Source organism: Delphinapterus leucas, chromosome X (assembly GCF_059928025.1).
Source record: "Delphinapterus leucas isolate spDelLeu-1000000601 "Yukka" chromosome X, BTC_Dleu_Yukka2, whole genome shotgun sequence".
NCBI classification, from domain to species: domain Eukaryota; kingdom Metazoa; phylum Chordata; class Mammalia; order Artiodactyla; family Monodontidae; genus Delphinapterus; species Delphinapterus leucas.
Window position 1 is genome coordinate 126,233,847 of NC_143150.1, and position 15,179 is coordinate 126,249,025.

At 48.2% G+C, this 15,179-nt stretch overlaps 2 protein-coding genes across 3 annotated transcripts in view; one reads left to right on the forward strand and one right to left on the reverse strand.

Annotated features, from left to right (window-relative positions):
• Window positions 1-1,424: 1,424 nt before the first annotated feature.
• Window positions 1,425-11,753, reverse strand: HCCS (holocytochrome c synthase). 2 transcript variants are annotated; one of them, XM_022559834.3, is made up of 7 exons: window positions 11,632-11,753; window positions 10,706-10,840; window positions 7,459-7,610; window positions 6,484-6,632; window positions 5,642-5,761; window positions 3,545-3,631; window positions 1,425-2,929 (listed from the first exon to the last, which is right to left on the reverse strand). In XM_022559834.3, the coding sequence occupies exons 2-7, from the start codon at window positions 10,806-10,808 to the stop codon at window positions 2,731-2,733; spliced, it is 810 nt and encodes a 269-aa protein (XP_022415542.1). In that variant the 5' UTR covers window positions 10,809-10,840; window positions 11,632-11,753; the 3' UTR covers window positions 1,425-2,730. The 2 variants fall into 2 exon arrangements, with proteins under 2 accessions (XP_022415542.1, XP_022415543.1); XM_022559835.3 differs by having other exon boundaries at window positions 10,706-10,774; window positions 11,632-11,746.
• Window positions 11,754-11,948: 195 nt separating this feature from the next.
• The window catches only part of MID1 (midline 1), a 643,355-nt gene continuing 640,124 nt past the window's right edge, over window positions 11,949-15,179 (forward strand). The window contains exon 1 of the mRNA XM_022559856.3: window positions 11,949-12,201. The gene's annotated coding sequence lies outside the window, so the exon portion shown is untranslated. The remainder of the gene's footprint in view (window positions 12,202-15,179) is intronic.

The following is a 15,179-nucleotide window of genomic DNA, read 5'->3' on the forward strand; positions in this document are numbered from 1 at the left end:
GGAGCCCTCAGAAATGGGATTAGTTACCCTATAAAAGAGACCTCAACGAGCTCTCTCGCCCTTCCATCACGGGAACAAAACAAGGAGACGCCATCCCTGAACCCGGAAGCCGGCCCTCCTTACCAGACGCCGGATCTGCCAGTGCCTCGATCTTGGACTTTCCAGCCTCCAGAACGGTACGAAATGAATTTCTATTGTTTATAAGCCACCCAGTTGATGGTATTTGTAATAGCCATGTGAACAAACAAAAACAGTCAGTTCTATTAATTCTTTTTATGGCCAAGAAAGCTGAGGCCCAGAGATACTGAGATGAGTGAAGGGCTGAGTCGTGGCTCTAAGCCAGCCGTCTGCCTCCAGGACACTCGTTCTTTTTTTCTTTTTCTAAAATTGTGGTATAATTAATGCCGTATAATTTCAGGCGTACAACATGATGGTTCGATATCTGTATATGTTGTACAATGATCATCACAAGAAGGCGTTAACACCTGTCACCTTAGAAATTTTCCTTTCTTGTGGTGACTTTAATATCTACTCTCTTAGCAACTTTCAAATATGCACTACGGTTTTATTAACTATAGTCCCCACGCTGTACTTTGTACTTATCTGCTTTGTAACTGGAGATTCGCCCCGCACTCGGGCAAGCGCCAACATCAATGTCAACGTCCTACCTACGAGCTCTGGATTTTGGGTGCTTGTGGCCGTTTGGGATTCCGCATATAAGGGAGATCATATGGTATTTGTCTTTCTGGGTCTGACATTCCACGTGGCATAACGCTCTCAAGGTCCTGCCATGCTGTTGCAAATGGCAAGATCTTATTCCTTATTATGGCTGAATACTAGTCATCTCCCTCACGTTTTCTTTATCCACTAGGCATACTGCTGCATTTTAACCTGCGGCCCCAGTTTAAACCCTCCCCTCGTTTGCTAATGCTTAGCCTTAGATGCAGTAGTTTGTTCTGATTCTGAAGAGTCTACGACTGAAGACTTAGTTTAAAACCCTGGAGAATATCCAAACTGATTTCAAGTTATAAATGAAATCTCCTATCAGAGCAGAGAAGTATTGATCCCTGGATACAATCAAGTATAATTTGGACACCAAGCAGCTCTTATATCCAGGGTTCTAGTCTTCTCTCGGAGTGGAGTAATGGTGTACAAACGTGATCTTGTCATCGGGTTCACCTGACAGTTTACTTTAGAGGTGGTTTTTCTCGAGAAATACTAGAACCCTATAAAAGGGGTGATTCCCTGCCTGCGGCTCAATTTTCAGTTTCCAGTTACAACACGTGGTTTCTCATAATAATGCCTTAACCTATGCTTACTCAGTGACACTTAGGACCAAAACACATGCCAACAGTAATTATTTTCCTCAGATCAGAAATATTTCATCTGTCTGATGAAGTAAGTGTAAAGTTACTCTTAAAAGATTTTCAAAACCTGTTAACTATCAGCTTTATTTTCTTTGAAAACACACAAGTATTGTGAAATGCAGAAGAGTTTAGGGTTGTTGGATTTTTAAAACTCCACACAAAAGAGACACAACAAATGAAATTCATACCAAATGAATCACTCCAAACTGCTAAGTCCATCTACTAATTTAACACTACAGCACTCAAATGAAAGGAGTTAATATTATTAACACTTTTTAAAAAAACCCAAAACAACAACCAACAGTCATCTGTAACATGCTGCTATAAGTTGAACAACCAGTGTATGGATTACTGGTATAAAGAATTTCAATGGCAAACTTAGAGCTCCCTTAAAAAAACAAATGTGAACGGAGACAGTGAGTTGGTGCAACCCTTCAACATCTGGGAAGAACATTCTCCTTGTGAATTCTAACAACAGTGGACAAAATACAATCGTGTTTTAGAGTGGGACTGTCCCCAGCACTGCGACTTCAGCCAGACCTTCATGGTTCAGATGAGGCCAAGCAGAGAAAGGCTTCAGGCAGGGGAAGGAATGGGACTCAAGGGTGGGATTAAGTTGTCAAATGCCAGTACAGTGAGGCCCGCTTGCGGGGGGGCAGAGTTACATATCAGAACAATTGGAATTAAAACAAAGATATTTAAAAAGTTAAAACACATACTCCAGTGCACGTGCATCATCAAGTCATGGGGGAGCTGAAATTATTCTAGATCAAGGTCCAGTGTGAAAAATTCACATAAGCGAAAATTTGTAGAGCCAAGACACACCTCAGTTTGGCTGAGCGCATTTCCAGTGTGTGACTGCGTTTCCTTCAGGGGTCACTACTATATTGCAGGGACTTTAGAAATGTTGGTGACTTTTTAAAAAGCGTTAACAGAACCCTTTTAATTGAAACACTGGACCAGGTGAGAGCTCCTGAGCATCCCATGGGCTTTCAGATCTACGTGTCAGTATTTAAGAGAAAACAGGAGGGAAAAAGCAGCTCTCTTCATATTGTAAGCAAAGGTCTTTCTCGGAGGTTGTTCAGACTTTTCTAGATTCAATACACAGGCAATGCTACAGGGAGTGCTTCCCACTTCCGTAAACGGGAAGAAAACTTAAAATGATGCAGTATCAACTGCAAGGTGGAAACAGAGCTCAGAAGAGCACGTGCAGAGCGCCCTCTGCTAAGTGACATGTAAGGTGTGACGACCCCCTTGACACTTCCATTATATCAGGAGTGCAATTCAGTTTGGGGAAAGTAGTTTAATGTATTGCTCAGAAAAAAAAATAGTTTATATATTCCCATGTCTGACAAAGCAGTGGCTAGGAAGTCCAGCGCCACCAGGAGACCTTCACCCGGTCCCACACGGCCGAGAGCGAATCCAGAGCCGGCCGGACGTCCAAGATGGTGAACTGGTAGTCGTGGTTGACCTCGCCACCATCGTAGTAGTCAATGACGTATCTGACTTCTGTCCCGCAACGGTTGACGATCCAGTCGTGCCTGTCAAAAGGCAGCTCGTACCTGGAATGAAAACATGGCGGCGGGGGTTAAAACGCTGGTGGGGTGTTCAGCTCGGGTTTAGGCGGTGAGCAAGGCGGTGAGGCCGCGCCTGGGGAGGCCTGCTCTCGGAGTCCACGTCTAAGGGGAGGTGAGACTCGGAGGTCAGAGCAGTCCACAGCGCTGAAGGCAGGTGGGGCTGGAGGGCCGGAGGAGCCCCGATCAGAGGACAGCTTATCTGCTGCAAGGGAATAAGGTCAACGGCGGGAAAGACGCCCAGGCCTGGGAGGTCAGCTGAGGTCCTGCAGAAATGCGGGTGTGAGCTGCAAACCCGACTACAAGAGGAGCGCTGACTGCACAGGCGGACAGAGATGGAGCGCGGGAGGAGAGAGGGGACAGCTGCGAGAACACAGAAGATGACTTGGTTCAATCCTATAAGAATTAGACAGGAAGCAACCCGCGGCACCCTAAGCAATCTGCCCGCCAGCGGCCGCCTTGAGGGAGCACAGGGCTACAGCTGAACGCTGATGACGTTCTGGAAGCCGGCACCACAGTTCTTCCACTGTCTGGTTTTGCTGCCAAGAGAAAGCAGACCCTGACCTGAGGAACAGAAAAGAACATTTCTGCACTGACACTCACCCCATCCAGGAACGAATTCTTGCCCTTGGTGAATACTCTTTCGCTTTCCCTCCAAACCGGATCAGTGATGGACCACAAGGACACTCCCTAGAAATCCCCAAGGAAGAAAAGTCTATTAAAATATTTTCTTTCCCTTGAAAAATAGGGTGTTGCAGTTTCTCAATAATACACATTTTTCTGTAGGCATTTTACATAATATCACATTTACAGAGAAAGGTAACTTCGAAAGAATTCAAAGAAATATCCCTATTCGTTAAAAATTCTGTGCTTTACTTCTGGATCAAGTACGTTTTACTCCCCCCCTTTCCCTCCATACATCTGCACTGCTCTTGGCAGGAGTGAGGAAACAGGGCCTTTCCACATGGGGTGGAAGAAAAGTGTGAGGCATCGGGCATCACGCTTCGCTTTCATGAAGAGCAGCTGGGGTTTTTTCAGATGAATATACGAAAATCCTATACTCTTCTCTCATTTGAAACCAATAAACAGCCTTCGTGAGGAAAGAAAAATGCTGGCTGATTCCCTAGGAACTAATGTAATAGTGTTGGAACCATCTCTTTAAGTAACTGTATACAAGCTGACGGAGGGCAAGGTTCTGCCTAGACAGTCCACTCAGCCTCTGGGCAGACCCTGGGCTTGGACGTCCTAGGTGCCCGCCGGCCCGCGCCCCGGCACTGGGGGGCTCACGGTAGGCCTAGCACGAGGCACACAGCAGTGTCCCCTGTGGAGGGAGTGGGAACTCCCGGAGGCCACCTGTCTTGGCAGCTGCTGTCATTGTTGAGACAGGCTTCGGCCTGGACGGGTCTCTCTAATGAACTGGGAGGGAGCAAAGCACCCCGAGTGTGGCGGCCCCCAGGCGAGGACTGGCCGAGCTCCTTCCCTTCTCGGCTTTAAGGACAGCACACTTTCAGCACGAGTCGCTGCAGACGCTCGGAGCCCCCGTCACGAGCCAGCCAGGAGGGTGACGCCTGCCCGCCCCGGGGAACTGAGGGGAAGCGTGGCCCAGTGACAGCCAGGGGGTGACGAATGAACTGCAGAGTCCAAGCATGAAAAAACAAACAGAGCACCTTAAAAATCATTAAGTGGATTTTACCCAAGAAATTAATCACTCGCATTTTGCCATGAATTAAAAATATTAGCCACCGACCATGATAAAAATCTGGCTCCGTGGAGACTCCACCCCCCGCCCCACGCTTCTCCAGGGGGAGCCCTCAAACCGCCATCATTCTGGAAATGCTAAGTTTGGGCCTCACCCCAGACTGACTGAATCACAAACCCTAGGGGTGAGGCCCAGCGCTCGGTATTTGAACAAACCCTCAGGTGATGCTGATGCAAGCTGAGGCATGAGGACCGCGGCTCTGAACAGACTGATGGCCCATCGCCACTAGCTCACAACTGCATTTGGTTAGTCTCCCTGAGAAAAAGGGCCATGTGCAAAGATGCCTCGTGATGTCTGCTCCTAATGGGGATTCAATAAACGCTGCTGAGTGAACAAACAAAACTGTCTTTCCCAGCTCCCTTTGGGCAGAGAGCATTTTAGAATCTCCCAACCCCCATGCTCTGCTTGCAGTGGACTCTGACACTCCTGTTGAGAGCTGCAGTCTACGGCCCCTCCCCTTGAATCTGGGCAGGCGGTCATCAAAGGAGAGGCAGCTTCCCTGCCGCTTTCTGGAACTCTAGCTCTGGGAACCCAGCCACCACGGTGTGAAGAAGCCAAAGCAGCCACATTTAGAGGCCATGGGCAGGTGTCCCGGCCGACAGCTGGTATCACTTACCAGAGGATTCCAGCCCACGGCTGTCAAAGCCACCCCTGACCACTGAGTCTTGGTGGCTGAGACCCCATGCATCAGGGAGCAGAGACGAGCCATCCCTGCTCTGTCCTTTCTGTACTTGGGACTCAACGAACCCACGAGCATAATTAACTAGTTGCCATTTCACATGGCTGAGCGGGGTGTTCTGGAACAGGCCTACTACCTAAAATGTTGTATCAGAATAGCACACTGTCTGAATAAAATGCTTCTCTATTTCTTTTCATAGAAAGTGGCAATGACATTAGGAAGATGCTGGAAGGATGTTTTTTAAGACTTCAAACAGACTTACGCAGCGTGAAGGGCTTCCCACTTCAAAATTTCCTTCCAGGCCTGCTCATTGTTCTGGTTGTGAATTCTAATGATATTATACATGTCTTTCTGACTAATATCCTCATCCTTCCATGTCCACCTAGGAAAGAACATTTTGGTAAAACTTGACAAATATTACTGAGAAATGCCATGTATTCATCGAGTCACCAAAAATCAGATTTACCCAAATAATCAAGGATCCATCTATTTTTAAGGTGACACTTTTTCAATTAGCATCACGGATTCCCTACCCTTCCCAAGTATTTTATATAGTAGTGTTACCTTTTTTTTTTTTTTTTAACTATTACTAGCTATGATGGGTGAATTTTACGATGAGATTAACATTTAAATGGGCAGAGAGTGCCCAGATCTAATAGCTGAAGACTGAAACAGAACAAAGAGGCTGAGCCTCTGCCAGTAAAAGGGAATTCCTTCTGCCTGCCTGCTTTCCAACAGGGACATCGGTTTTTTTCCTGCCTTAGGACTTGAACTGAAACATCGGCCCTCCTGTGTCTCCAGCCTGCCGAGCAGATTGTAGGACTTCTCAGCCTTCATGACTGTGAGTCAATTCCTTATCACAAATCTCTCTATATGTACAGAAAGACATACACATCCTGTTAGGTCTGTCTCTCTGGAGAATCCTAACACATTGGCCTTGCACTTATATTCTGATGAGTCTGAAAAATCAGTTATTATCAATATTTACTGTACGTCTGGGGGATTAACAACCTCTTTCACGTTTAATTCATCTAAGAATTAAACGTGAAGGAGGTTAGATTCATGAGCAAATTTATACCCTCAGTAATGTGCTTACTCACTCACCCTTTCCTTAACATCGCATTCCAGAACATCTGCTCGGAAGGATAAACCCACTTTTTATCTGAATCTGCCCTCGGAATAGACGACTCCTGTCTCACAGTAGACAGTGCAAACGGCTGATCGGGGGCCGGCGTCTGATTAGGTGGTGGCATCTAAATAAAATAAGTGGGTTTTTTAAAAAAAGGTTAGAGATATAAAGTTGAAACAATATAATTACTTCCTAGAAAGCAAGGCATCACGAACACAGCACAGGTTCCCTATTAGACCAGCGACATCAGAGTTGCAGACTCTCAGGTCATCTGGCTGGTTTTCCTCGTTGTTTTGAGTTCTCATAAATGGTAAATGCACGCTGTACTTAAAAATTTGGTCTCTTTCTCCTCAAGGATTAAAAAGTAAAAACTAATACCATGATGGGCAGGAACTGCTACAAACTCCTGGAAAAGAGAAGGTGGGGCTATGTATATACATGTGTGTTTGTATGTGTGTATTTATAGACAGATATAAGCAGATATATAGCAGAATACCACTGCTTTCTCGATGGCATTCCACTGCTGGCTGCCACGTGACACTGCACCACCCTTGTCACTGCCGTACAGGCTGGCACCCAGGTGTGCCTTAAGAGGCGCCCCAATCTTGCAGCGTGCCTACGAGGTTTCCCCAGACCACGAACACCTCTCTGAATTCTAGCTGTGCTCCTAACTGAATTTCCTGCCCTCCTAAAACTCTATCCCAAAAGGCAATGTCCTCTGGCCTGGCTTATTCCTGGTCAGCCCACTCTGGAGCTTCGGGATGGCCCTTTGCTTTCTCAGGTGCTCTCTGAAACTACACTTAGTGACACATTCTAGATTTTCACTGTGGATGGAATATCAGACTTCTTTGTTTTAAAAGGACAGAAGAATCAATCCTAGCAGTTTGTCCTGGAGTCTGTAAAAGCATCTCTGCATAAAAACTTAGGAAGAGGGGCCGGGCGCGGATTACCAGGTTAGAAGGATCTAGGTTCTCCTTATTCTCAGCCATCGCGCCAGTGACGGGACACTGCACGTACTCGTACGCGCGTTCTTGGTGCGCAGGCACAGAGTCCGTTTTGCTCCCACAGGTTGGGTCAGATGGCTCGGCACTCACTGCACCGCCTGAAATAGTTGAAGGGTAAAAACGGTGTCACCACAAAGGCAGGACATCTGCCTCTCTCATCCTGGGCCCAAAGAGCTGAATGTTTGACTAGTGACCCACAGCACAGGCAAAGCCAGGTTGCCGCTCTTCACAGCTGCCAAGAGCTAAGCTAGTCAACATTCTAACATCCTAAAGACCAGCAAAAGGTTCGATAAATTTACTTTCCCCTTGAAAGAGAAAGGGGTACCCATTGGCTTACTGTGTCATTCCCCTAGTAAAAATAAACCCCAAAGCCTCAGCATTTGCAAGAGAAGCTACTGCCCACACCAGGGTTTTAGTAAGGGGTGGAAGGTAGCTGCTGTGAGCTGCTACGGAGGAACCTCCGTGGGGCCGGGGGCCACATGTGACTGGGTCTCCCTGACTTTCTGTTCCCAAATTCCAGACAAGATCCAACCCCAACCGGGACACAGGAGGCCAGGCTTTCATTACTGAGGCCTCCTCTCAGGGACTGGGGACAGGAGATAAAAAATGAGCAGAGGAGCCTTCAGAAAGGCTACTGGAGAAAAGAATGCCACTCTGCTTGTGCGTTGCTCCAGGACTAAAACAGGGCACAGAAAATTAGCACTTGGCCGAGGTTCTATTCCCTGTCAGCAGATAGCAAGTTTATCAAGCAAGGGCACACATGAAAGAAAACGTTCCACAATCCACGTAGGATCCAGATGCCACTTACGAGGAAAGCTCTGCACCTGCAAGAACAGCAGCGGGCAGGGTAGTGAGTGCCCAAGGATCCTGGGTACTGATGGAAGCGAGTGTGCGGACCCGGAAGGCAGTGTAGACTCAGGAGGTGGGGGGCAGGCATTGGGAGAGCTACGGCCCAGGAAGACAGCGCTTGTGTAAAGGAACCCTTATCTTAAGCGGCAGCAGCTGGCACCAGGAATACACTGAATGCTGGGTGCCCTACGCGAAAAAAGACGTTTCCTTTCACTTCCTTTCCTCTGCTTCTCCTCCCAGACCCTCATTCCCTAGGACCCTGTACAGCTGTCTCCTGAGGGGTAGAGGGAGACTTGTTCCATCTCCTCTCCTCGCCACCATTCCAAGTGCCAACCTTCTCTGGGTCACTGGTCCCAGCTGGGTGTTGCAGAGAAAATCCTGTTTGCATTTTTCATATTATATAACCACTAGCCCCTTCGATCTCCTACAGATACCTACATTCTTTCCTAATGCAAATTCAGCTGACGGCTCTCCTGGATACACAGCGAATGAAATCAAACCGTACACAGGGCTCTGTGATTTCCTGGGGATGCTCAGAGCAGGCACACACCTGTTTCGTCCAAGTCTGCCTCCATTCTTTCCTGTATGAAGAAACCCCAGAAGAGCACTGGACTGGTCCTTATCCAAGGTCCCAGAATTTTCGCTGGCTTTGCCATTTACTAGCTGTGTGACTTGAAAGTTTCCTTAAGTATAAAACGGGGGGAAAACCTACCATGCAGGATTATGAGGATGAGAATGTAAACTCCACTAGGCAAAGGATTTTTGTCTGTTTCGGACACTCCTGTTCTCTCAGTGCAAAAACAAACACACAGAACCCATCAGTGCCTGGCACAGAGTGGGCAGGGAGCAAATCCTTGCTGACTGACGGAGGGAATGAACAGCTATAACTGTTATATAACAGCTATAAAAGCTATAACTGTTATAACGAGGGAGTGTCAGCACTCAGTAAGCATGCAACACTGCTTCCTGCCCTCACGTCTCGAAACAAGAAGTCACACGTCAGGTGAATTCAGGCCATACTTTTACACGGACAATCTAAAGCGGAAGGTGGACCGATTAAAAATGAAAGCATTGCCATTCTCCCCTTTGCACTTAAAAAATGAACAGCAAGTCCATCATACAATGACTTTTTTTTTTTTTGATGTGGACCATTTTTTTTTTTTTTTGCTGTACGCGGGCCTCTCACTGCTGCGGCCTCTCCCGCCGCGGAGCACAGGCTCCGGACGCGCAGGCCCAGTGGCCACGGCCCACGGGCCCAGCCGCTCCGCGGCACACGGGACCCTCCCGGACCGGGGCACGAACCCGCGTCCCCCGCATCGGCAGGCGGACTCCCAACTACTGCGCCACCAGGGAAGCCCGATGTGGGCCATTTTTAAAGTCTTTATTGAATTTGTTACAATATTGCTTCTGTTTTATGTTTTGGTTTTTTTTTTTTTTTTTTTTTTTTTTGCAGTATGCGGGCCTCTCACTGTTGTGGCCTCTCCCGCCGCGGAGCACAGGCTCCGGACGCGCAGGCTCAGCGGCCATGGCTCACGGGCGCAGCCGCTCCGGGGTACGTGGGATCCTCCCGGACCGGGACACGAACCCGTGTCCCCTGCATCGGTAGCCGGACTCTCAACCACTGCGCCACCAGGGAAGCCCTACGTTTTGGTTTTTTGGCCGTGAGGCATGTGGGATCTTAGCTCCCCGACCAGGGATCAAACCCGCACCCCCTGCATTGGAAGGCGAAGTCTTAACCACTGGGACTGCCAGGGAAGTCCCGGCAGTGCCTTACTTTTACACAGAGAGTACTCCAACGGATGGAGGAGTAAAGCTGTCTTGGTAAAGAAAGACAGCGAGATCTAGACCAAGGTTTCTCAGCCTGGGCACTCTTGACATTTGGGGCCTCTGTTTTAAGGGCTGCACTGTGCATTGCAGGATGTTTAGCAGAACTCCTGGCTTCTACTCATTAGACGCACCCTCTTATCTCAGTTATGACAAAGCAAAAATGCCTCCAGGCGTTGCCAGGTGTCCTGCGGGGTGAGGGGGGGAGAACCGCTGAAGTAGACAATGGCAAACTCTGGGGGTGGGGGCTGATGTATGGGAAGAATCCCTACACTCTCATGCACTATCTCCATCATCACACCAGCCCTGTGAAATATCATTATTATATCAGCTTACGGAGGATGGGCAGAGACTTAGAGAAGTAACTTGTCTACAGTCACATACTTGTAAGTAACAACCTAAGGAGTGAACCCAGGTCGCCTCACTCCCAGGCCTAGGAGCCTCACCAGCATGCTGTACTGTCTCCTGAAGATTCTTTTGAGAATTCTCGTTTTTATTTCCTAGACAAATGGTAGATTACCTTTCATTTTCCCTTCATGCATTGGGCATCCCGAAGGCGGGGCTGCTGTCTGATGATCTGACGTCTGAACTGCAACAGCAGGGGTAGATACAGACAAACCCATGGTTGGAATCGCAGTGTTGAATCCAAGCAATTCTAAATTCACAGGTGCCAGAGCAAAGAGATAGATTAATGCTGATGCCTGGGCTCCAACTACTCCCTTAGTGTTTTTTGTTTTTTTTTTCCCCCCGCTACGCGAGCCTCTCACTGTTGTGGCCTCTCCCGTTGCGGAGCACAGGCTCCGGACGCGCAGGCTCAGCGGCCATGGCTCACGGGCCCAGCCGCTCCCCGGCATGTGGGATCTTCCCGGACCGGGGCACGAACCCGCGTCCCCTGCATCGGCAGGCGGACTCTCAACGACTACGCCACCAAGGAAGCCCCCTTAGTGTTCTTAATCTGGCCAACGCTTGTTTCTTCTCCTCGTCATCCTTATGGAAATGTGCTGGGCAGGGACGCCACTTCGCCCTCGAAGTGGAGCTTTAGCATATCACCCATTTTGGGAAATACTAGTGTGAAATCTACACCACCTTTGGGGACACGTTTCTAAGGGTGTGCGGATTTTGGCGGTGACGTGAGGAGGTCCCTGAGAAGTCATGTCACAGCGAGGGGGTGTAGGCCCGGGGTTGGGGAGAAGGGGGTTCTAGGTGGTGATCCGATGGGAGAAAGGAAGCCCACTGAGTCCAGATTAGACCCCCGGCCCTGGAGCTCAGCGAGGGTCTGGGAGCCTAGGAAGGGTATGGCGTAGAAAAAAAGATTAGAGGAAGGAAGGAAAGGACAGTAGAGGGCAAGGCGCGGCCAGAGTCTTCCTGGCACGGTCCCCGCGCGTGCTACCGTCGAATCCCAGGATCTCAGACCCCCACGGCCTCAGCCAGCCCGCCCCTCCGCACCTGACTCCGGTCCCGGGCTGCCGGCCCCGCCTCTAACCGCCAACTCCGGCGCGGAGTGGCAGCGACCCGCCGGCACCACCCTCCCCTCGCTCGGTCACCGCTGGTTGCCCCGGTCACCGCAGGCTCTCTCGCGTGCCGCTACTTCCTCTTCCGAAGGCGGAACTTCCGGGAGCGTGGAAGGCGGGCACGCGGGCTGAAAGGGAAGGGCTTCCGTCAATCACGGAGGAGCAGGCCCCGCCCTCTCCCTCCTCGGCCTATAAGTGCGAGTGTCCCTCCCCGGCTCCGCCCCTCCTGGCCAGAGCGGGCAGAGAGAAGCTTCGGCTGGCCCAGAGACTCACCGTAGAGTGACGCTCTCTGCTGTAGCTGCTTTAGGCTGCGGAGGCGTTGCTTTGGAAGAGTTCGTTTTAAAATTTCTGTCTTTTAAATTGTATCCCGTCAGTTTTAATTATAGTAATGACTCAAGAAACATCAGTAGGTGTGCAGAACTGTGGCCGACTCTGGAGATCTAAAAATGAACAAAACAAGGTCCCGGCTCCCCAGGTCTTCTTAACTGGGTGTGTGGATTTGAAGGTTTGTATTTTCACTTGCCTGTAACAGAAATTTAGCATTTTTTTTCCTTCAGGAAGGCAGGCAACAAATCTTAGTAGTGTTAGCTATATGTGGCACTGATAGCACTCACAGAGAAATAATGTCACATATGATTGTTATTTCTGTCTCAAAATACTATTCATCACTACTTTGAAATTAAAGTAAGTTTATCTTGTTTTTTAAAGTGTTAATAAGAAGCATATGTCTTTCTGTATCACCGTAGTGGATCTGTGAAGTCTCTTTCCAGGAACTGCCCTCTGCCTAAGAGAACTGCTTCAAGCAAAATCACATTCCCTCTCTGGGGACAGGCTGCTGCCTCTGAGTCGTCTCTGCAAGGGTACCTAAGCCCAGGCCCCTAGCCTCAAGCGCGACAACTCAGAAGGGCCATCCCAGCTTCAGAGCTGCTCCTAGGGTCAGCTGAGGCTTCCACTGTGACTGCATCACAGTTCGATTTCTCCTTTTGCCCTGTCTTTCTATCACTCTCTCGAAGCTGTTCATGACAACCTTTTTTTTTTAAGATGTTGGGGGTAGGAGTTTATTAATTAATTAATTTATTTTTGCTGTGTTGGGTCTTCGTTTCTGTGCGAGGGCTTTCTCTAATTGTGGCAGGCGGGGGCCACTCTTCATCGCGGTGCGCGGGCCTCTCACTGTCACGGCCTCTCTTGTTGCGGAGCACAGGCTCCAGACGCGCAGGCTCAGTAGTTGTGGCTCACGGGCCTAGTTGCTCCGCGGCATGTGGGATCCTCCCAGACCAGGGCTCGAACCCGTGTTCCCTGCATTAGCAGGCAGAGTCTCAACCACTGCGCCACCAGGGAAGCCCCGTGAGAACATTTGTATGCACAAATCTTGTGGAGTCTCAGCCTTTTTAATAAGTGTAATTGTTATTTAGGTTTGGTGAGGCCGACAGATTGGGAAAGAACTGCCATTAAAAAGGTAGTTTATTATACTCACAGATCCCAAGAGATGGAGGACACACCACACTGTGGGGCGCCACACGTGGAGGCGCTGGGGTTGATCACGAGGCAGGGGAAGAGAGGGGGACTGTGGGCATGAGCCTTTATTATGGTTTCCATAAGAAGGGATGGGCAAAGCAGGGCAAGCACGTTTAGAATTGGCTAATTGGAATAATTTCAGCAGGCTCTGGAGCATAGGGGCTGTCCCCAGTTGTTTGGTACCTGGCCCTGGGGTGATAAGGGCAGGTGGATAGTGGCCCCGAGTGTGAGATCCCAGAAAGGGAGGTGATTGGGGGGTGTGAGCGTAGATGCTGAAGTCGGGGAACTGACCAGCCTCTAGCCAGAGCGTCAAAACTGGATCAAGACAGCATTAAAAAAACTCTGTTACATTGGTGTATATTTCCTGGGGGAACCTAGCCTAATCTGTTTTTTAAAATATGTTGATAACTATACTTCAACATACAGTAGACCCTAGAACAACACGGGCTTGAACTGCACATGTCCACTTATATGCAGGGTTGTTTGTTTGTTTGTTTTCCCCCAGTAAATGCTACAGTACTACACCATCTGGGATTGGTTGAACCGCGGATATGGAGGGTTGCCAATGGACGTGAGCTTCTTCGAATTTGGGGATCCGTGGTGGGTTCTGGAGCCAGGCCCCCTCGGATACCGAGGAGCGACTGTAATTGGTTTCTTTTGTAATTTCTTGTATTTTATTTTATGCATGTAAAAATATCATTCTGAGAAGATACAGACTTCACCAGATTCCAAAGGGTCACATGGCACCAAAAGGGCAAAAGCCTTTGGTAATTGAAGAGACAGGCATGCAAACAAGTAACAATACTTACATGTCAGTATATGTATGTGCAGACTACTCCTGGCCAAAAAGGAAGAAGTGACTACTGTGAGGATGATGTGCAGGAAGTGGGTGGAAAGGAAAGTGTAAGTAACAAGAATGCTTTATAGAGAAGGAGCTGCTAACGTCGTCGGGTGTTACAGGAAGAGTGGTAGGTGGGTGAGAAGACTGGCAGGACACCTTCGACCCCAATTTCCACTCTCTGAATTGTTTTGTCTTGTTTGTCCCTCCACATTCCAGGTAACACGCTAACACCAACATGCACACACAAACACATTCCTCCCGTCTGCCAATAGTTATCAACAATTTTGGATAAATCACGGTTTAGTATTTATGTTATTATGACTCTAAAAATATTCGTAATGACCAGTGATGAAATTTTTTCTTGTGTAACTTTTCCACTAGAATTTAATACTTGCCTTGTTTTCCCCCTTTGTCTAGTTTTAAATGATTACCCGTCAGCATTGTAAATCTCCTCTCAATGCATTCAAATATATCAACTACTCTATATGTTGCCTTTTTTGGTTTTTTTTTCCCTTGGGTCCTCACTCTTGAATAAACACCTCACCTCTGCCACTGCTCAGTTCTAGACTGTTTGGAAATGACTTCTGCCCATTGTCTTCCTGGGACTTGCTGTCAACCTTTTCCTGTCCTGTGCTGGATCTCTGGTTCTTGGATACCATGTATTCTTCTTTGCATTGTTTTGGGAGCACATCAGTTTTTGAGGTCTGGAAAATCAAAAAATGTCTGTGTTTTACCCTCCCACTTGACTGCTAGCTTGGATATATAATTCTAGGTTTAGAGACATTTCTTTCAGAACTGTTAAGTGATTGCTTCTTTGTCTTCTAGTTCCCACTGTTGGTGTTGAGAAATCAGATGTCATTTCTTTTTTTTCTTTCTCAATATTTTTAACATCGTCTCTTTCTTCCAGTGGCCTGAAAAGATGTGCCTTGATATAGACCTCTTTGCTTTCACTGGCTTGGCACCTGAAGGGACCATTCATTCTGGATACTCATATCCTTCATGTTAGGGTTATTATCTTATATTATTAATTTTCTTAATAACTTGCTCCCCTCCGCTTTCTTCATTCTCTCTTTTAAGTAACTTCTATTACTCATATGTCGGATTCCCAGACTGGCAGTCTCATTTTC